The sequence below is a fragment of the Asterias rubens genome, chromosome 7 (assembly GCF_902459465.1).
Source record: "Asterias rubens chromosome 7, eAstRub1.3, whole genome shotgun sequence".
NCBI classification, from domain to species: domain Eukaryota; kingdom Metazoa; phylum Echinodermata; class Asteroidea; order Forcipulatida; family Asteriidae; genus Asterias; species Asterias rubens.
Window position 1 is genome coordinate 12,109,315 of NC_047068.1, and position 23,345 is coordinate 12,132,659.

At 37.3% G+C, this 23,345-nt stretch overlaps 3 protein-coding genes across 5 annotated transcripts in view; 1 reads left to right on the forward strand and 2 right to left on the reverse strand.

The window, feature by feature from the left end:
- Positions 1-41: 41 nt before the first annotated feature.
- Positions 42-15,768, reverse strand: LOC117292715 (DNA polymerase subunit gamma-2, mitochondrial-like). The gene is made up of 11 exons (XM_033774860.1): positions 15,635-15,768; positions 12,223-12,442; positions 11,252-11,487; positions 10,144-10,285; positions 9,429-9,534; positions 8,675-8,848; positions 7,403-7,528; positions 3,352-3,429; positions 2,390-2,484; positions 1,917-2,013; positions 42-463 (listed from the first exon to the last, which is right to left on the reverse strand). Exons 2-11 carry the CDS (start codon positions 12,378-12,380, stop codon positions 404-406), a joined length of 1,272 nt encoding a protein of 423 aa, XP_033630751.1. The 5' UTR covers positions 12,381-12,442; positions 15,635-15,768; the 3' UTR covers positions 42-403.
- A 106-nt stretch (positions 15,769-15,874) lies between these two features.
- Positions 15,875-17,442, forward strand: LOC117292721. Its single transcript, XM_033774867.1, has one exon. It carries the CDS (start codon positions 16,025-16,027, stop codon positions 16,748-16,750), a length of 726 nt encoding a protein of 241 aa, XP_033630758.1. The 5' UTR covers positions 15,875-16,024; the 3' UTR covers positions 16,751-17,442.
- A 2,691-nt stretch (positions 17,443-20,133) lies between these two features.
- The window catches only part of LOC117292239 (zinc finger ZZ-type and EF-hand domain-containing protein 1-like), a 62,395-nt gene continuing 59,183 nt past the window's right edge, over positions 20,134-23,345 (reverse strand). For all 3 annotated transcript variants that reach the window (XM_033774217.1, XM_033774219.1, XM_033774216.1), the window contains 2 exons: positions 23,164-23,235; positions 20,134-22,595 (listed from right to left, as the gene is read on the reverse strand). In XM_033774217.1, coding sequence (XP_033630108.1) covers positions 22,464-22,595; positions 23,164-23,235 — 204 coding nt within the window. In that variant the 3' untranslated portion in view covers positions 20,134-22,463. The remainder of the gene's footprint in view (positions 22,596-23,163; positions 23,236-23,345) is intronic.

The window sequence follows — 23,345 nt, forward strand, 5'->3', positions numbered from 1 at the left end:
CGAGGTCTCGGAATCAAATTTGTAGTTATCAAGATAACACATTTACAAATACTCATCGATGTAGACTGGTCCCCTGTCTGATGTAGACTGGTCCCCTGTCTTTATCTGCAAGGATAAAGACAGGTACCCGGCAGTACTTGCTTTTCAGATGGATACAATCATTTAATTGGTTAAAAAACGTGCAGTGACGTTAGCTTTCTACATCTGTGTTTTGATAGGTCCGAGGTGACATTCGGCAGCTGCACTTTCAATCGTCTGCGTATGAATGTAGGTAAAAGGTGAAGATGGACGGGGATTGACCTTCACTAGAGGCCACTCTCTGGCATTATTCACGAGCCTTGAAGTGTTACGTCAGATGTTCAGGCTATCATTGATGGAGTTTGTTGGTTTTCTTTAACTGTCTTCATTCAGCCTCTAGATGGCGCTCTATGCATTCTTTGACCTCAGTGATATGTAATTGTTGCTGAAAGTATAACAACAAAAAATCACAAAGTTAATTTCAAATAATTTTGGGTTGAACAAAGAAAAGAGTGGGACTTGCGACTACGTGCCAGCACTCTTCTGCGCTATCTACAATCCCAGCCATATCTAGTTGGGCCCCCCTGCCCACTTTCAATGTTGGTTCTGATTGGCAGTCTTCTTCTGAGTTACAGTCAACATTGAGTGGGGGATAGGGGGCGGGGAGACAATGTTTATTGTCAATGGGAAGTGGATAGGGAATGGTTTTTTATTAAGTTAGGAATGGGTGGCCCAAGCATTTTGGCGGGGATTGTCCGAGTGATTTTTTTATTTTTATTTAGCAAATAATGCTTGAAAAAGATACAATAATGATTGTCAATGGGAATTGGACAGGGAATGGTTTTATAAAAACATTAGGAATGGGTGGCCCAAGCATTTTCGCTGGGATTGTAGCCTTTTGGTGGTGTCTTCCTATGGCCGAGTGGTTAAGAGCATCAAATTCAAGTTCTGGTGCAGTCACCGGAGTTTGGGTTCGAATCCCGGTCGTGACACTTGTGTCCTTGAGCAAAATACTTTACTATAATTGCTTTTCTTCACCCACGGGGTATGAATGGGTACCTGCGAGGGTAGGGGTTGATATTGTGTATGAAAAGCCACAAGCGCCTTACAGGCAGCTCAGGGCTGTATACTCCCAAAGGGAGTTGAGAAACATTAACGGGGTGTTATTGGCCCTATGACCGGGGTACTAATGTACAGCGCATTGATACGGTGTTTTTGAAATGCTCTATATAAGAATTTGTTATAATTATTATAATTATTATTTTGTCAATCTTTGTTCCAGGGCCAGTCAGAAACATATAACCTGTAACTGCCTTGTAGCCAGGGATCACACCCAAGTTTTTATACATGGGGATGCAGTTTTTTTTTTTTAGCACCAACAGTTCTGAGAGCACTACTCAGTCGCTTCAAGGATTTAAGCACTTTCTGTACAACACAAAACACAAAAACCACAGATTTACATTAAACTTGCATGGTTTAAAGATAAAGATGGTAGAAAGCTTCCCTTCAAATATTACTGGCTGAGTTGCTGTAGTTTTTGAGAAACTAGTCAAATAATTTCAACAAAAATAATGTTCATCTCAGTGAGACAAAAAATTACTTTAAGCATGTACAACAAACAGTTGAGCCAAAGTTTTCACAGGTGTGTTATTTTAAGCACACGTTGGGATACACCAAGTGAGAATACTGATCTTTGACAATGGACCCTTCCAATGAAATATGCTAATTACATTCACGCATGCGTACAGACCCTGTTGGTTGGCAAACGCCATAGAGTTGTGCACTAAGCAGACGCGCGATCGCGTCTACGTCACGCACCCATTAGCTGTGTGCAATTTACATATTTCATGGGAAGGGTCTATTACCAAAGGTGTCCAGTGCCTATAAGTCTCTCTTACCATTACTGATGTATCTCTATACCTCAATCGAACCACTCCTGTCTTTAAGGTGTTCTCGTTAAGAAGGATAACAAACGGCACTCCCATCTCATCAAATCTAAGCACAAGAAAGTTAGTATGTTGTTTACTGTTCTGCATATACAAATTCCAGATGCGACGGTTAAATACAAGTATATATAAAACATAGTTTATGTGGGATGGTTCGTAAACAAAGCCATTGGTCCCGTGTTGTGTTGTGTAAACTATATTGCGTTATTTCTATGTAACAGGAATGTGACAGGCCTGTACAGTGAGCGCAAAGGCCCAAAGCCTTTTAGCACAAAGCCTTCTTACATACATTTATCTTTGGTTTTAAAATCCCTACTCTGTGATCTGGTACGTTCTATAGTAAATTTTTGTTTTGGGGTGGGGTGGGATGAATTTCTGGGCAAAACAAAAAAGGAGAAATCACATCCCTTTATAAAGGTACAAACCTTGTTAGATGTTGACTGATAACGGGACTGACTTCACCGACTCGGTGACAAGAAATACTCTTTTTCCTCAATTCCCTGGCAAGATACTCACAGAGCTGGCAATAAAACACAACAGAAATACCTAGTCATCAAGATAAATGGTTTCAATTAACCCGTGCTTAAAGAGCGGCTCACATTTAACTAAATCAAACTCGTCCAGGCATTTTTTGTCCATGAAAAGAACAGCCAGGTATCACTTTGACTAAATGTCAAGCTCTGGTGTTTCTGTTCAGCAGAGCGTTGGTTCGAGTCCTGGTCATGACATTTGTGTCCCTGAGCACTTAACTATAATTGCTTCTTTTAAAGCCATTGGACACTTTCGGTACAGAAAACAAATTAAAAGCTCACAGATTTACAGATAACTTACAGGGTTTACAGAAGGTAATGGTGAAAGACTTTTCTTGAAATATTTTTTTTCAATGAAATGCTTTACTTTTTGAGAAAACATTAAAACAATATCAATTCTCGACATCGAGAATTACAAATTTATTTTAAACACATGTCATGACACGGCGAATCGTGCGTAAACAAAGGTGGGTTTTCCCGTTATTTTCTCCCGACTCCGATGACTGATTGAGTCTAAATTTTCACAGGTTTGTTATTTTATATACAAGTCGTGATACACAAAGTGTGGGCCCTGGACAATACTGTTTACTGAATGTCCAATGGCTTTAAACAAAATGTTGCAATGCATCTTGGGAATTAAAAAATAGTTGCGACTAGAGTCAAAGTCGCGACTACTTGAGGATTAGATGAGTAGCAAATATCAATAGCAACCAAGGTTTACTGTAAGGGTGTGTGTGCAACTGTACATGATCCTACAGACTCCATTCATCATTCATGGACAAATACTGCTTGGCAAAGGGGCAAGACAAAATAGACTTGACCAAGGCAATCAATGTATATCAGTCTGGGCATCTTACCTCTGTTAGCTCCTTGGTACCTCTGATGGGTAAAACTGCTGCCTTGACTGGAGCAAGTTTAACGTGTAGTCTCAAAATCTGAAATGAGAAGGAAAGCCAAACCAATCATACTGGAACTCTTTTATCTGATTAATTCCTGGCCTAAAAAATTACGAATCTGTCAAATTTATGCTCAATTGGTCATCAAAGTTGCAAGAAAATACTGAAGATAAAAAACACCCTAGTTGCACAAATTTGTGGCTACAGGCCTGAAGTCTTTCTCAGATTCAAATATTTTAGTGAGAAATTATCTCATTCTCAAAAACTAGTACTTTAGAGGGGGTCATTTCTTAGAATGTTTTATACTATCAACAACTCTCTGTTACCAAGTAAGTTTGCATGCTAAAATATATTTTGATTTTATTACTGAACATGTCAGACACTATTGATAATTACTCAAAATAATTGTTAGCATAAAAACATACTTGGTAATGAGCAATGGAGAGATGTTGATTGTAAGAAACATTGTGAGAAGCGGCTCCCTCTGAAGTAACGTAGTTTTTGAGAAAGAAGTCATTTCTCACTAAAATATTTGAATTGAGTTTGAGACCTCAGCTGAGGTCTCGAATTCAAGCATCTGAAAGCACACAACTTCGTTTTACAAGAGTGTTTTTCCTTCCAATATTCTCTTGCAACTTTGACGACCAATTGCGTTCAAATTTTTACAGGGGTTGTTATTTTATGCATAGGTTGAGATACACCAAGTGAGAATACTGCTCTTTGACAATTACCAAAGGTGTCCAGTGCCTTTAATGGTTAGGTATTTTTGGGAACAAGATTTCTATTTGAAGTAGCGATAAAAAAAACTCAAGTTGAATTGAGGTTGAGGTTTTCACAATTTTGTTGCCAGATTAAAGACAGTGGACACTAATGGTAATTATCAAAGACCAGTCTTCTCACTTGGTGTATCTCATCATATGCATAAAATAACAAACCTGTGAAAATTTGAGCTCAATCGGTCGTCGCAGTTGCGAGATAGTAATGAAAGAAAAAAAAACACCCTTGTCACACGGAGTTGTGTGCTTTCAGATGCTTGATTTCGAGACCTCAAATTCTAAACTTGAGGTCTCGAAATCAAATTCGTTGAAAATTACTTCTTTCTCAAAAACTACTCCACTTTAGAGGGAGCCGTTTCTCACAATGTTTTATACTGTCAACCTCTCTCTATACCGATACCAAGTAAGGTTTTATGCTAATAATTATTTTGAGTAATTACCAATAGTGTCCACTGCCTTTAAAAAAAAGGGTTTGGGTTTTGAAAAAAGAGAAGTCACTGGAGCGATACTTCCGGATTAACGTACCAGCACTCTACCAACTGAGCTACATTGCCCTAATTTTGGCGGTCTCCCCATTAGTCAATGTCTTTGATGTTTATTATTTGACATCAGAAATAAAATAATGCAAAAAATAGTTAAAGGGTTTGGCAGAGATGCCAACATTGAATTTAAAAAAAGAGTAGCATCTCCTAAAAGTTAAGGGCGAGCGTGGCTTGGGCTCCCTAAACCGATTTTTCTGTTACCCTCTACAATGCTAATTAGCTCATTTTCAGGCATTGTCGTGAAATAAAAATTACCACCAGAACAGCTAAAAATGTTTATAATGGCCAGTGAAAAAATAATAAAAAATTCCCTCATCTTCTCACTTTGTTTAAAAAAAAACATAACAAAGGGTGGCCTTACTTAAATGTTTTTGTTTTAATGGTCATAAATGCAACAACAAGCTATTGGGAGAGAGAAAGAAAAAAACAAAAAACGTGTCCGGATTTTGGGCAAAAAATGTGTGTCCGTATTTTGGGCATTGTCTGGACATCGGCGCTACAATTACTAGTAAGAAAGCATGGGAACTGTCTGGCTTAGATCTCACAGGCCACTCAGTTGAAGGTATTTTTGTTCAAAAGGTCTCCTTTTTTGCCGCCATTATTTCTTACTTTTTGTGCCAAGCTTCGATGAAGTACATGTACAGACAGCGTGGGCACAATAATAGTGGATACATGAGGAATGAGGTTACTGTGACACGTTAGCTCACACACAACCTCATTCCCCACGCACGTGTGCACTATTCCCAATGGTGTAATAGAGATTAATGGGTACGATCTTGCAGCAATGCACTAGCGTAAAAATACTCATCCGGCCAGCCAGCGCGGGGGAGAAGGCACGCATCAATCATTACGTCGAGACACTTACATTGTTTGAGTGAATTCGCCGCTATTACTCAACACTGCGTTCTAAAATTAAAAGTGTTTTTTCTCTTCTGTTACAATTATTTGGATTTTTTTTCTTAATTTTTATTTCCACTTAACAGTTCATTCGTTGTTTGCATGTATTGTACGATTTAATAAAATTATATTGGGTGGCTTGTTTAGCGTGTTTTATTGAGTATTATCGTAGCGTCGTAGTCACGGCTCGAAATCGTATTTGCTACGCCCAAATCGTGTATGTTGGTATCTCTGATTTGGGTACTTTTTCAAAATGTCCATAGATTAACATTAAACTTACAGGGTTTGAAGATAATGATAGTAGAAAGCTTCCCTTCAAATATTACTTACTGAGGTGCTGTAGTTTTTGAGAAATGAGTAAAACAATGTCATGAAAATATGTTTGTAAATGATTAAAATAATTTTCGTCTCATGAGACGAAAATTATTTTCATGACATTGTTTTACTCATTTCCCAAAAACTACAGCACCTCAGCACGTAATATTTTCAGGGAAGCTTTCTACTATCATTATCTTCAAACTGTGTAAGTTTAGTGTAAATCTGTGGACATTGTGTATTTTTTCCTACAAAAGTTACATAGACCCTTTAATAATTAGGTATTTTTGGGAACAAGATTTCTATTTGAAGTAGCGATAAAAAAAACTTGAGTTGAATTGAGGTTGTGGTTTTCACAATATTTTGTTGCAAGATTGAAAAAAGAGAAATCACTGGAGCGATACTTCCAGATTAACGTACCAGCGCTCTACCAACTGCGCTACATTGCCCTAATTTTGGCAGTCTTCCCATTAGTCAATGTCTTCGTTTTTTATTATTTGATATCAGAAATAAAATAATGCAAATACTAGTTAATGGCCTGACGTTTCAACCCTAGCAAAGGCTTAATGACAACACAACAAACATGAACCGGTAACTGAGTGCAACATGAGCAGTGAAGTGGAAATACATGAATAGAGAGAGTCAGAAAGCTAACAGAAAAAAGCAAAGGGTTAACAAAAATTATAATAATAATAATAATTCTATGTTCATAATAGCACTTTATAACATTCCTAGGGCGTATCAAGGCACTCTGTATTTGTGTCGTGCAAGGTATATGGAGCTACGTTTTGAAGTATGAGACATATTCCTTTAAAGACACTGGACACTATTGGTAATTGTCAAAGACCAGTCTTCTCACTTGGTGTATCTCAACATATGCATTAAATAACAAACCTGTGAAAATTTGAGCTCAACTGGTCGTTGAAGTTGCCAGATAATAATGAAAGAAAAAACACCCTTGTCACACGAAGTTGTGTGATTTCAGATGCTTCTAAACTTGAGGTCTCGAAATCAAATTCGTGGAAAATTACTTCTTTCTCGAAAAGTACGTCACTTCAGAGGTAGCCATTTCTCACAATGTTTTATACTATCAACCTCTCCCCATTACTTGTAATCAAGAAAGGTTTTATGCTGATAATTTTTTTGAGTAATTACCAATAGTGTCTACTGCCTTTAAAGCATCTTGTAATGGTTTACAAGGTGCTGTGGCGCAATATACTGCCAATCAAACCAGAATTACTAGGGCGAACCCCTTCTCTTTTCGATGAGGAAAAGTGCACTGGCTTCTTTGATGTGCGTTACACAACACATGGGACCACTGGCTTAACGTCCCATCCGAAGGACGAAGCAATAGTTAAGTGATTTGCCTAAGGACATAAGTGTCACGACTGGCACTGTTGATCAGAAACACCAGAGTTTGAATACAGTGCTCTTAACCGCTCGGCCACGACACTTCCACAATGATGAAAACTAAAAGCTCACCCTTTTAAGATCATCTCTCTTTTCTTTCTCTTGGAAAGCATCTAGCAATAAGGCCATCATTCCTCTCTCTAATCCACCAACCATCTCAATCACATGAGGCAAGACCATCTTCCTCCCGTCACGACCCTAGACAATTTAAAAGGAAACATACATTATAAATATTTGATTTGCAGTCACACCATGTGTGTCTCTACTTGAAGGTAGCTTTTGTTCTTTAGAGAACTGTATTCTACTACCACAGAGTAGTTTTTTTTTATTTGTTCAGGAGTCTTCTCAGTGCTGAAAAGAACTGTCCTGCTTTTTAACGAGTACCAAGGCGGAAGATAGAACATCGGCTGGGACTACTACTTTAGCATATAATAATAATAATAAATTGGGGGGCTAATCATCCTTACTCGCAGCTAAGAGCTGAATTGCGAAGGACGCGGCTACAACGTGTTCGAGAAGCAGGCATGCAAGGGCGCATTCAGCTGCCAGCCACATCAACCCATTATGACCACGGAGCACAGCCAAGATCGAAAGTGTTTGATTTTTTTCCTGAGGAAGGAAAACCGGATAGTCTGGGAAACCCTCGTGGCACAGCAGAGAACCAACGCACAACTCAACTCACATATGGCCCCGACCGGGAATCGAACCGGGGTCACCTTGGTGAGAGGCGAGCGCTTTACGCACAAGCCAACCGTGCCACGATCCTTATTAACAGAACAACCATGGAGTCAGTTATTAATTGGTCTCAACGTTTCGACTTATAGCTTGTGTAGTCTAGTCATCATCTGGAAACATACATTCCCTTGATTACAAACTGACTTCTCTCAGGCTGTTAAAAAAAACTGAACTATCAGCGCAAAGATTGAAAGCTTGTGAGCGCAATAGAGTTTGAGTTTGGTGGTATCAAACACGGACCATTCTTGGATGTTGTCAAACCACGGCATGTTTGGTTTGCCTACAGAACAACTTGACTTGTTAAGGAAACTTAATATAATGAGTGGATAAGTACCAGAGGATTTGAAAAAAAAAATCAAAATCAAGCATGTGAAAGCACACAACTTCATGTGACAAGGGTGTTTTTTCTTTCATTATTATCTCGCAACTTCAACGACCAAATGAGCTCAAATTTTCACAGGTTTATTTCTTTATGCATATGTTGAGATACACCAAGTGAGAAGACTGGTCTTTAAAAATTACCAATTGAATCCACTGTCTTTAACAGCTAGGCCATGACACGCCACATGGCAAGAATGATTTCAAGAATATGAGTTTACCAGTAATTACTTGTAAATCTTCTCCTGTTTCATGTTGAAGCTGTTCCAGGTCACCACCCCCTCTGTTAGATATTCTCTCTATCGTATCTACTCCCCATGGGAAATGAAACTGGATGTCAGTTGTGCGTAAAGTGTCGGACTGTTTTGTTTCAGACATCTGAAAACTGGACGGAGCCCCTGAAAACTGAAATCAGTTAATAATAAGTTGCAATTTTTATAAAAACATACTTTATTTTTCAAATTAAATGTCATTTTCCAGACTAGCGTTACAAAAGTACAATTATTTACAAAAGGACCAGACCTGAAACTTGTTTATCCGTAGGTAAAAAACAAACCCAAAAACCCAATCATACAACAATTTTTAACAGTTTGTTTACCATTATCATATCTTCATTGTCTTCATGTTGTTTTTATTCAGAACATTTAAATAATTCAATAATGTTGAGGTTGATATGGGGGCAATGTGTTCCCCATAGTGTGTCTTCATCATGTGTTCGGAATCTCAGGATGTTTTTGTTGTTGTTTTTTGTGTGTGTGGGGGGGGGGGTACTTATGTACAAGAGGAAACTAGTGTGTTGAAGTATAGGAAAATGGGGGGGGGGGAGGGGGAACCCTCTGGTCCCAGATTGGGCCTGCTATAAAATCAAGATGGGGGTGGAAAATTAGTCTGGTTCTTTTCTGTATATAAAACATTAGCATTTATGATTGCTACTGAACACCGAGAACATGACAAAAATGAATTCCAAGCAATTTGTTGAACTGACCTTTCTCCACCACTGCAACCTGTCTCTCTGCCAATCAATCATGCAACGATCTGCCGTCTTTGGTGAGCAATAGAACTGAGCTGTCATCTGGGTGAACTCTGGTAAACTTAAAGGAACATTTCAGAATTGGTCAGAAAAAAATACTTGTCTAAGATCACAGGTTTACATAAAACGATGATAGTAGAAACATCCCTTGAAATATTCCTGTCTGAAATGCCATACTTAATGAGAAATAAATAAAACTTTTTTCCCTTATGGAGTTTATCTCTCAGTGAGCATTTATTCATTTTTTGAATGATTGTCTTGAAAAAAATGTGTATAATTTGGTTTTTCAGTATTTTCTTGTGACCCAGATGACCGATCGATCTAAAAAGTTTCCCAAATTCGTTAGTTTATGTTTATGGTGAATATAAAGTGTTTACACTTTGAACCCACAAAATGGAAAAGTAAAAGGAAAACTGTGCATTTTCAAGGCATATTTGTGTGGATCATTATGTTCTACTTTTAAAACATCTTTCCAATTATATGCATTTTATAACAATTGGTTTCAAAGGCAACGTGTCCCTTTATGTGCTCTGTATCGACTTTGTAAAAAGGGCTAGTAAAGGTTGTTATTAACATTATTATTTTATTGTTATTAAAAGTTCAAAAACAAATTTTGAGGACAGGGGGTCAAACAGTCAACAGAAAAACAAATCTTTTCAGATTGTCTTACTCAAATATAAACTTGTTCTCATCTGGACGGTTCGTGTCTTCTGACTGATGGATTCTCCTGAAGCATCGACCAAGTTGAGCTAAACCAAACGGTAGTCTGCCATTGTTTAGTCGTAGCGTGTTGTAGTAATGAGAGAAGGTTCCTTGAAATGAAATATTATAAAGATTCAGTTTAAAATGGTATCCAAAAGTCGTTCAGCCATCCCTCATGCCTCTAATCTACAATGAAACAAGGAAAATTTCATAATGACCGAAGACTGATGTTAGAAGGTCTATGTACTTTTTGTAGGACAAAAAACACAATGTCTACAGATTTGACTTTGAGACCTCAAATTCTAAACTTGAGGTCTCAAAATCAAATTCAGGGAAAATTACTCCTCAAAAACTATGTCACTTCAGAGGGAGCCGTTTCTCACAATGTTTTATACTATCTGTCCCCATACTATCTGACCTGTCCCCATTACTCGTTACCAAGTAGGGTTTTATGCTGATAATTACTTTGAGTAATTACCAATAGTGTCCACTGCCTTTAAAGGAACGTTACAGAATTGGTAAGAAACAAAAATTGTGACGATCACAGATTTACATAAAAATACACGGTCTAATGATGATGATAGTAAAAAACATTCCTTGAAATATTAAATGTCTGAAATTTCATATTTGATGAGAAACAAATAATATAATTGTGCGTTTGGAGTTTATCGCTTAGTGAGTGTTTTATTCATTTTTGTTTTGGCATCGATGCAATGCAAAATTTGTAATCGGTTTTACAATATTCTCCTGTGACCCAGATGGCCGATTGATCTCAAACTTCTACAGGTTTTTCAGTTTATGTATGTATGGTGGATTACATAAAGTGCTTACACTGCCATCAATCCTTTGGCTAGCATATCCAATTCTGTAATGTTCCTTCAAGTTTTAAATGTGGATGAAACACAAGATGATTCAGATCGGGACAAAAAACCCAATCCACATAGTGCCCAAGGTGAGAGATTAGAACCAATCAGTATACAGGAAGGAACAACTACTAATCCAACCCCATCACCCAATTGATGCATCTATTTCATGGGGTTGGCCAATTTGTCATTTGAGCTTAGTAATCAACTAACCCTGATGTAAGGCATTCCTGAGCACACAGTCAACCTTCTCCTCCATCTTGGCCGATGTTCTTAACTCATCATTAGGCGTCTCTTGCAGTCTTGTATCTTGATTAGTAGGATCATGGAGAGGGCTTCTGGTGAACTCAACCGCTAGATTATTTGCGCTGTTCGTATCGTGTGTTGTCTGTAGTTGAGAGCTCTCTACTCCAAACATACTCTCTTGAGATAACACGACACTCGTCCACCTTAGTTCAAAAAGTTGAAAACAAATTAACAAGATTGTGATTAATAATGAAGAATGGACCCAAAGACAGTGAAGATCACACAAAGCTACAATCCATAGCTAGAACTATATGCAGTGTCCAGTTAAAAATTGTTGCCAAGATAGACCCACCTCATTACCATCCTTATGTTAAGGTGTAACAAGAGTTTAAAAGCCATATTTTTTACCCATACACCAATAAGTGTCAGCACTTTCCCCCCGAGTTCTGTGAAAAAAAATCACTAGGCATATTACTTGAGTGGGATTCGAACCCACGACCTTCGCATTTCTAGAGTAGTTGTCGTACCAACTAGACCACTGAGATTGTCTGGTAGCTAGAGGCAGTTTGAATCCTATGTTTTGGCAGCGGGTACTGCATCGATTCAAATTTAACATCTATTAATTTTAAAACCATTATGAACATAAAGTCATTGAAGACACTGTCTGTTGTATACGTATAGAATGACATAAATATACAGCCCTGGCTCAAATTTTTACTGGACCAATGGCCCGAGGCCAGTGAGTAAAATTGGGCCCTGTATGTTGACCTTGCAATTGAAATATTCAATCATATTTGGGGATTTTTGCATCAAGGTACATTGCTTTGAAAGTAATGTGAATAAAAAGTGTAAATGAAACAAAACTTTGATAAATTCTAGGAAAAATCTACTACGAGAAAATACTTGCAAATTCCGAACACTTTTTCCTTAAAGCTCACCACTCATTCAGGATGTTTCTTCTCAATGCTGATCCCATTGGTCCATAGTCATAACAACCTTTGACCCCTGACTTCATCAGGTCAGCTGACTGATAGATATAACCATGGTGACTGCATAGTGTCATCAGCTTCTGTAGAAGGTTGGATTCTTTGCACATTATTACCCTCCTCTAGAAAACTTCTTTTACCAAGTAGGTCAGTAGACGGGATGGTGGATATCCTGATAGTTTTACAAAATGATTGAAGAAAAAAAAGGTAAATAAAATAGTTTGTTTCAGACAAAACATGTTTAAGTATATAATGTAAGTAAAAAATACATGATACAAAGCCTGTCAGTGACAGGTATTTTAGTTTCGGTACCCGATTGTCAGCCTGCCGATTTGTCACCTGAAACTAAACCCGAAACGAGACACGATACATTCGATAAACCCAAGCCTATTATTGGACATCTACATGGTCTGATTGTCTCCTCTACATGTACAGACGTCGATTTCACTAAACTCTTCCTAGGATTAATCTTAGGACTTAAGACGAGTTGAGTTCCGTATCCAATTACGTAGGAAAGCATTGAACCCAACCTAAGTTAGGACGGGTAACTCGTCCTAACTCGAGTTAGGATTAATCCTAGAGTTTTGCGAAATCGGCTGCAGAGCACATACCGTGCAGTCAACTGGTTTGCAACCAGACTGTATAGGCAGTTGGTGGAATTGTAGAGTGTCACGGCCGAGTGGTTAAGAGCATTGAATTCAAGTTCTGATGCCAAATCACCCGAGTGTGGGTTCGAACCCCGGCCGTGACACTTATTCAAGATGTGGGCAGACAAGAGAAAGATATGCTTGTTGCCGTAGCTTCTGGGAGCATCCTCTTTCTTACTCTTAGACTGGGCCCCTGCGGATAAAGACAGGTCGCTGCCGCTAGATCCAGTGATTCCATTGGATACAAGGATATAATTGGAATGGATTCGTGCAGTGACATAGATGCCCAAATAGTCACTGCTCTCAAGTCAGCAATGGAATTTGACTGCGTATCTATATGTGAAATGACCGAGGTCAGAGGTCAAACTACACGCCGGTTTTGCAATTTTTTTTGGCCGGTCTCTGGCGTTATTCACGAGCCTCCAAGAATGACGTCAGACGTTCAGCCAGGCTACCTCTGTCTCTGATCTGAGGTTACATCTGATAAGTCTGTCCTAGCATCCTGTTAGCTTTTGCATCTATATGATGTCTATGTGGGATTGCCATGACCAGTTACTTGTAAGATATTATTTATTTGTAGCCTACTACACTACGTAGGTTTCACGACCACAAAACACGAGCACCCCTGCATGATATATCGTAGGAGGTCCTGTTTTCAAGGTGTCCCTAAAATCGTGGCAAATCTTTTACCTCTCTGAGCGCGATGTAAACAGTCCCTAGGCTATACAAAAATTTTGGTTTTATTTGCCAAGCAAAGAGTCTCCTCTCACTTGACCAAAACTTAGAAACACGTAAGGCTCCACTGGTTATTTGCACTTATGCAAAAAGTCTGGTACTTTAGGCATTTCTACAAGGTACAAAAATATGTCAGGCCATTTTAAAAGAATTGCCCACCGAAAAAGTTTCATCAAACACTATTTCAATTCACAATTCACGATGGTCAAATCATGTGACTGAACATTCTGCTGAGCATTCTGGAAAAAAATACAGAGGCTTAATGAAGCCATGTGCCTTATATTATTTTCTAATATTGTTTTAGATTTTTTTTTAACCCTCTTTTCAATATATTATTAAAAATATTAAAATTTAAACATCACCTGTGGTGATTTAATTATCACCTTTTAATTTTACGCTTTATTATAAATATTAAGGGGAAATTATTTTTAAATATAAAAAGAAATAAAAATCAGATTTAAAAGCCAATAATTATTCACACTTTTTTTTTTGCAAATTAGCATGGTAATTTTGATGTCTTAAAAAAATATTGTGAATAAAATGAAGACACCTGCTGGCTATAGAGTCATACACAGAGTATCACAGAACACTTGTAGTCACTGCAGATATTTCTTCCACGTATGGCTTCACCGGGAAACCATTCTTTCTCGTTTGCCTTGAAAACAGGAAAAACTCAAAACAAACGGGACCAGTTGAACTTTTGAAGTCATTGAGGACCGGTGTGTGGTGTGAACATTTCAATGTCCATCAAGTTTTAATTTATGTTTGCATACTTAATATAAACAAATGAAGATAATTAGGGCATCGGTTGATATCGCATCATTATTCTTTTCCCAATTCAAAGAAATAGGCATAATAATATCATAGCGTCATACGATATCGACCCTCATATGCTTTCGAACCCCCAACTTTGATTACCGTTTACCGCGAGATTGTGCAAGCTGCACCGGTGACAGAAGCTATGCAGTTTACTAACTGTCTGTATTTTCATCAGGCTTAATCATGCTGAGAACAAAGTTTCCTGACGTTGGTTATGCTCAAATATTTATAAAATGATTGATTTTTGGTACAAATCACTAGTGCATTATTATGCCAACATTCAAATGAGTCAAAGAAACATCATCCAACCTCAAAAGTTCCAAACAAAATTACTTTCTGCAAGATTGAGTTTCATTCTGTTTTAATCACTAGATGGATCACGTGAGGTGGTTACTATTTGGGATTCTATGGTGTGCCAATCAAAGGAAAAAATCAAAATATTTAAAATGAAAATGACAAACAAGTTTTTTTTGATTAACTGCAATCTGCATATCGTAATAAATTCCGATAAGCGTAAAAAATATATTAAAGAGAATTTATCATAGATTGGTTTCTTAACTCCTAAAACAAAACATTACTGGTCTAAAATGGGGGAAAACGGATTGTTATGAAGTGTGTGTTATAAGGGGGATGGGGTGTTTTACTTCCAACCATGCCTTTATGATATCTCTCGATTCTAAGTAGTAGCCATAATGTCGTGGGACAAAAATGTAATTAAATTTGTTAAGTAGTAATTGAATAATATTTTTGATTTATTTTGCACGCCATACTAGCTTCGGAATATTCAATAAAATACCAACCAATGAAAGGTGTGAAAACATATGACGTTGCTCCAATGTCGTGCATGCATAAGCACTGTTAAGTGTTATTGTGTTAATGGCGGGCTGTCTCTCGCAACAAAAAACCAAAACTTTCAACACACCATGAAGTGTAAGTAATATTGTTAACAAATTTTGATAGATGATTTAAAAAAAAAATATCAGTTTTTGATTGTGAACAATTTTCCAGTTATCCTACTGAAAACACATGACACCAGGATAATTATTAATAATTAATAATACCGTGAAAACTGGTAAGAAGAGAGGAGGATTTCACACCTTGATGTTGGACAAGCAGTTAGCTTTCTACTAGTCCTATGTTTGGATGTTATTGTTTACACATACCTTTTCTACTCTCTCACTCAGGGAGATGAAAATCACACATTGTCAGAGGTTTTTTGATGTACTTTTCAACCATTCTCTGTTTTCTCATAGTTTATTGCTCCATGGTTTTCTGCTGCATGCTTCTCGCTGTATTGAGGTCGAGAGTGCATGACAGACTTACGATATTCTTGTTATAATTAGCGCCCTCGTTTGGCCATTCAGTGATCAACGTTTTCAAACTTAACAAAGGAGGGCGCAATTTACAAACATTGGACGACGGAAGATACTGTCCACCGGAATGTAAACAGAACCAGCTGTTTTGAGGGTTTCTTGTTGTATAGTTTGTGTAGAGAGCAGAGTAGACAAACGCACCATTTATCTAGCTTCAATATAACACCGTCAGTCAACTCAATGCAGAATATCAATCACATCAAGAAAGGTTTGTCTGTCTTAGACCTCATCGCCCCTCGTCTCACCCTCACTCTCGGTTCCTGCTGTGCACAAAATCTACATATAACACCTACAGCATCAGCAGAAGCAGCTCAAGAACGTAATGACAGGCCCTTCACTTCCAGAACCGGACACACCACCAGCATGACCAGAACCAATTTAGCAAATAATAAAGAACCCACAGATGCATTGGCTGCAGCCGTAAATCTGGCATCAACATCAACTGAAGAGAATTTTGCCAGTCGGAGATCTGTTGGAAATTGCAGGCATGTGAAATCATGGAAGAAGATGAAGAATTGTTCATCTTCAGTAATATTTAATAGTGCAGATGATCACTGTCAACAGTTTGGTTCAACTCATCAGTGGAGATCTTTATCAACTAACTCAACTTCATCAACTGATGTTGATCTTCAACAACCTGGTGATCCACATGGGATTAGTGACCCCTACAATGCCACTAAACTGAGTGGATCCTCGGCTTTTGAACAAAAGGATCCCAAGACGATGCCCCAGCCGCCTGATCCAGAGACTTGCTGCGAGAGTGGATGTGTCAACTGCGTGTGGATACGTTATGTCCAGGAGTTGATGGAGCACTCACCAAATGACAAGGAACAAGTCAAGAAAGTGTTGGATCAGATTGAGGATTATAATGTTAAGATGTTTGTAAAAATGGAACTGGATTTATAATCAGAAGAAATAGGTCTACCATTTGACTGATTTAGAACTATGGGTTGTGACAATTTAGGACCCAAGTAGTAAAACTTGTTCAGGGTGATTAGTTTTAGTAGTGTTGTTAAGGCCATGCTACATGTGGCACTTTACAGGCAACCGGTTCCATGCAAAGCAATATCTAAGAAGAAAAAATACTAATTTTAATGTTGACATATTTTTTGGGTGGATCGTAAGACATTGTGAACTCGAAAAATGTGTGCTATGTAGGTAGTCCTGCTGAGCTGTAGACAAGGCCACTAGGAAGAGAGTAGCATATTCCCACTCATTCACATCATAATAGGACTGGAATTCTTTGTTTGGTGTACACATTGATTTCTTAAGACTGAAAACAAAATATTTTCACGAGTTTGTTTTGTTTGCAGATCTTTTAAAGTCAGGACGCAACAATTATTACTTGCTGTTATTATTATTACTTGTTTCCACATTATTGCATCTAGCATCTTGCATTGGTGTCTTCTCCTTAAAGCATTGCTGCTGTTTTCCTGCAGTGGGTTGGTTGCAATTCCCTGTGTGCTCTGTGTTTGTGCTGTTAGGGTGCGTATCAGATGGTAGTATTAGATAATATAATACTGAAGTCTTATAAAGCGCACGTATCTACCAAACAAGGTACTCAAGGCACTGAGTATACACAAACTTTCAGAAAGATAGGTTCTTGAAATTATGAATTCTGAGACCCAATTATGTAGCACTTATAAGGGTTTACAAGGTGCTACAGCGCATTAAGCAGCCACAGCCAGGAACACCGGGGGGACCCCTTCTCTTTTCGATAAGTGCACTGGGTTCTTTTACATGCGTTACACAACACATGGGAACAACAGCTTTAAGTCCCATCCGAGGGACGAAGAATTGGTAAAGTGTCTTGCTTAAGGACACAAGTGTCACGGCTGGGATTCAAACCCACACTCTGCTGATCAGAAACACCAGAGTTTGAATTCGGTGCTCTTAACCCCTCGGCCACGACACTTCCATATGATGGCCGTGTTTTTCTCAGGAACCCTACTCTTTGTGTGACCACCTAGCCCTAAGGTTTTGTCCAGTCATAGACAACTAACATAATTTGCAAAATTTGAAGCTCAATGTTCACCATGGTCATAAAATATAGTGAAAACTAGTGACAACCACCCACTGTTTTCAAACGGTGGATTTCAGACTTATGAGAACCAATATTTGTTTTTGCTCATTATCTCAAAAGCTACCACATTTCAGCCAAAACAAACTTCAATGGTAATTTTTATGCCATCTTAGTTAATAGTGAAATTTGTGAATATTCATTTCCAACCTCACCATTTTGTGCATACCAAGGCTTTGATTAAAATTTGTCTAAGAAGTGTAAATGTGTCCAGATGTTGACTCTCTTTTGAGAAGATTTCTGAAGACAATGCACACAAACAATTGACTTCAGCGTACATTTTTACAGGGTTGATACATGTACATTTTTGGGACCAAATTCATAGAGCCGCTAAGCACAGAAAATTGCTTAGCATGAAATTTCTGCCTTGATTAAAAACAGGGTTACCAACCAAGTTTCCAAATGGTTTTCAAGATAAGCAAACATCAGCTGAATACCCAAAACAAGCAATATTATGCAACAAATTGACATTTTGTTGGTAATCCTGTTTGTTTTATCAAGGATGAAATTTCAAGCTTGGCAAATTTTTGTGCTTAGCTACGAAATTTGGCCCAGGTCTCTTGCTTTCACATCACACGAGACAGGCTAGGAATTTTGCCCTGTACAGCCAATGCAAACAGCCACATCTAGCCAAAAGCCACAGCCAATAGCATCATTCATTAGTACTGCCAGCAGCCAGTCGATAACCGTTGTGTATTTTAGCGCAAAATGCTATTTCTGCTCATGTTTTTATTCTGTATTATAATGTGTTTTGACTGAATCATGAAACAGTGTTAAAGCGCTTTATAAATGCAGTTACACTGCAAGTTAAGGATTTGGGTATTTTTTGTAATACAAAACACAACTTCCACATTAAACTTACACCGTTTAAAGATAATGATAGTAGAAAGCTTCTGAAAAAAAATTACTTGCTGAGGTACTGTAGCTTTTGAGAAATGAGTAACACAATGTCACGAAAATATGTTTAACATGCTGACCGAATTTTCGTCTTTAGAGATGAAAATTATTTTTGTGACTTTTCTGAAAAACTACAGCACCTCGGCAAGTAATATTTTATGGGATGCCTTCAACCATCATTATTTTCAAACGGTGAAAATCTGTGGACTTTTAAAAAGTAACCACAACCAATGCCACATCTCAAAATTTAAACAAACAGTAAATCCATACAATACAGTTTCCTTTCATAGGCTGCTAAATCACTGCTTTACATCACTGCTTTACATTGCAAGACTCAACCAGCGAGAAAAAAAAAACCACAAAACAGACACAACAATCTCATAATTTTCTCAAATTTTTGTTTCTCCTCATTTATTGTAAAAAATAACAATCTGTTGTTTTATCAAGTTAACTTTAAATCAATAACACCAAATTGAGGTATTGCACATTTATAACATATAAAAGCAAAAAAAAGCAGTAAGAAATAGTCATTCTTATTTTCTCTAATATTTCTTTTTGCTGAATTAATTTCAAAAGTCGATTACATCCTTCAAAAAAAAATCATTTACTTGCTACAAAATACCTCACTTTTTTGTTCAGCAGTCATGGGCGCAACAAAACGTAGGGTCTGTAAAACGATATTTTGTATGATATTCAACCCCCCAATTCACATTTTCAGAAACAAAAATACAATGATGTAGTTTCACTTTAAGTAAAAACAAAACAAATTATTTTTGGGGTGATTAAAAACTAATGTACAAAGTTAATTCTGCAAACAACTTGGCAAGGGATCAATCATAAATCAAAATATCTGTGAAGTATTCCAAAATGAATACCAAGATAACATAATTATTGAAGTAAAGGTACAAACAAAATGATGCATTTCACGTTAAATAAATCTACATATTGAAAACGGGTAATTATCTTCTGACTTCCCATGAAGAAGTACAGGGGGAGTACAGTGTGATTGAAAATCACGTTAAAACTTCACCATTTTATGACCAAAACCTTTTTTTAAACCCCCTACGATACTAATTTTTGTATTTTTTTTTCAAATCCTCTTTTGCATGCAGTTGCAATCGAGCAATTCAAATAATTATGTTCAACCTTTTTGCTTAAAAGTTTCAATAGACTTTGATTGCCAATTGAATACCTGACTACTCAGTCCCATTTGCTGATAATAGGCCATGTGATGGTCCATAGAGGGCGCTGTTCATGCGAGTGCCAACAATCACAATAAGGCCGTGTCCGAATTGGCGACTTTGGCTACAGCTACGGCTAGATCAGCGCGTCTGTCAGTGTTCAAGAATAGCAGACGCGCGCGCCCTAGCCGTAGTTGTAGCCTAAGTCGCCAATTCGAATACGGCCTACTACAGTGATCAACCTCAACTGTCTGCTACCTACCACTCGATAGCTTCAGTAGACTTTGATAGCCAATGGCAAACCAGACTTTGTGATCGCTCGTTCCCATTTGGTGATGTTTGGCCATATATTCCAGACACAGAATCATACCTTCATTCTCTTACAATACATATCCTCAAATCAATAAGGATTTTCTAAATCTGATTACGAAATACTCAGCTCAAAAAACCTAAAGTTGCATTTATAGGTTGTCGAAGTTGAGATATTTCATTAGTAGAATAACACTTTATAAAAATGTCATATATGTAGCTATGTACACTTTCTATACAGTCCGATTCCTCTCTCTCATATAATTACATCATTATACAACCACTTGCATCGTTTCACGCTTCCAGGAACATTGTATCAAGGGAGATAAAGAAAAAAAATGGAGCATATACATTATGTTATGTATAAATATAAAACGTAATCAAAATGTAACGATATTTGTGTGGAAATTACTGTTGTGCTTAGATAAGATCCAGACGTAATGTGACCCAAAAGCCAGCAATCCAGTGCATTGTTCTTGTATACATGCACTGTGTCTTAAACAAAAAAGTAATAGTAATAATGATTATGTGCTTTTATTATGTGCAGCCATGTTTTAGTAAATATCTATCTTAAAGGTTGCCTTTTGAACTGTAAAATGAGGGAATTTCCTTTGATGCTGTGAAGGTGCTTAGCAGAGGAGAGCTTTATAGCTTAGAACAAACAAGCCACCAACCAATCAAACTTCCATGGACTTTAGCTGGTTCCCTGCAAGGATGATACTTGTGGCATACATTTTGGTAAGCGGGTCTTCAATAACTTTGATCAAGAAGACTGAGAACATTAATAAGGCAGGTATGGTGTTTTTTCTTGAAAATTAAATCTAATAAGCATCACAACACTTCACAGAAGCTAGATTTTAAAAAAAAAGCTTGAAAAAAAATACAACGCGTGTTGTATTTAAAATCTGTTATATTTACATTATTGGGGTCACAATTGTTGATCATGACTTTGGAGCTTATCTATCTGACAATAACAACAAAAACTTAAAACTTTTCAAATTTTTAAATTCCCTTTCAGATCATCACAGCGCTGGCTGCCAACATTTGCATCTTGCATCAGGGAGTTTTTGTACAACAATCAGGGGCGAGACTTAGAATTATACTCAACATAATGGGGACAAAGTCTCCATAATCAGGGATATTTTTGAGTTTGTTCATCAAAAAAACATGGAAAGATTGGTTTATGTTCAAGGAACTTTCTGCAGAATCGGGGAGAGTTGGCAACTGGGACATAAATCCCAGTGGGCCCTATCAGTTTTACTGGAACAACTGGTTTTAACAGTATACACAGAATCAACAAATGCTTTGCATATTAGAAAACGGCACTCTTCACAAAAACATTTGAATAATGATGAATATTCAGTAGATACATGTAGGAGGCGTCAGTAGCTTGCCAAGTCGGAAACTGCATTTATGACAAAAACTTCATAATGAAGACGAATATTCAGTAGATAGGATAGGAGGGTTCACGTTCTCAAATAGCGTGCTGGTTAGTTGTTTTACAAAAAGTTATTTAAATAATGATGAAGATTCAATAGATAGAAGGAGTCAACAGTTTGCTAAGAAACTGCTTTTTTTGACTAAAATATAATGCTGATGAATATTCAGTAGATAGGAGGGATCAAAGAGCGTGCTGGTAAATTGCTTCACATTACTAAAAAGGTATTTGAATGATGATAAATATTCAGTAGATAGGAAGAGTCAACTGTTTGCTAAGAAACTGCTTTTATGACTAAAATATTATAAAGGTAATGAATATTCAGTAGATAGGAGGGTTCACGCTATCAAATGGCATGCCGGTTAATTGCTTTACATTACAAAAAAGTTTTTTTTCAATGATGATGAATATTCAGTAGATAGGAAGGGTAATAATCATATTTGGCACACTAGCGAACTACCTTGATTACAAACGAATCAATTAAATTATGATGAATATTCAGTAGATAGGAGAGTTCAAATGACCTTTCAGCAAACTTTATCATACACTCAGCATGTGTGCTAAGCGTTGAATCCACAGAGATGGCTTACCATCATAACTGCCCAGAAATTTCAAAAAACCTGAATTTCATTCTGCAGTAGAGAGCAAAACACAACTTACATTTACACCGATAATAATAAAAAATATTCTCATTTACATCAGCGGGAGTGTGGTTTATACAGTCAAGGTTGTAGATAGAGTCCCCGTGGAATTAATCCTGGTTAGATTTTCTTGGGTTTGACACTCCCTCGACGCCTTATTGGGGATGCCAATTGCCAAGCCGATAGCGGCAACGTTCCGAATGCCCTGCATTTAAAAAACAAGAAGAAGCAAATGGAATCCAGATTAAAACAACGTTACCTAGATTGGAATTTGTCTTAAGCCTATTTCATGCGAATAATTTGCAGCAGTTGAACTGTGTTCAACTCCTGTGAAATATTCGCTGGGAAAACAGACATGTGACGTTTGAATTTGCTTCGCATTCTTAAGGTATTCTAAAGTATAAACCGGGCTTGACACCGATAGTGTGGAAGGCTAAAAACATCCTTGCTTGTAAACATCCTTACGACAACCAGCTGCATCAAACCCAAAAATGGAATTGAATTAATTGAATTGATTTTTTTGTCATCAAGTATAAAAATACATGAAATTTAATTTACAATTGTACAGCAACATAAAAAATATTAAAAGGTAAAAATTGCACAAAATATACTAACATACGTAAGAAAACACTTTTTAAAACACATTAAAATTTATAAAAAAACATAAAAGAATGACCAAGAATTACAGCAAGAGACTGACAGTGTTTGATTGGTGGATATGACACTTAATGAGACTGACTTGTTTTTATGCAAGACACACTTTATTTTCTCACCTGAACAGTGGCAGATAAGATCTTGTCCTCATCCACCAAAGATATGGCGTATTCTTGTTGTACACCCCAATCCTGAAAATAAAAAAAATAAAAACATTGTAAAATAATCTATAAGAACAAGTTGACTTTTACCACCATCTTCGTTCATTTGCCCTTACTACATTGGTAACTTATGTCTTTCG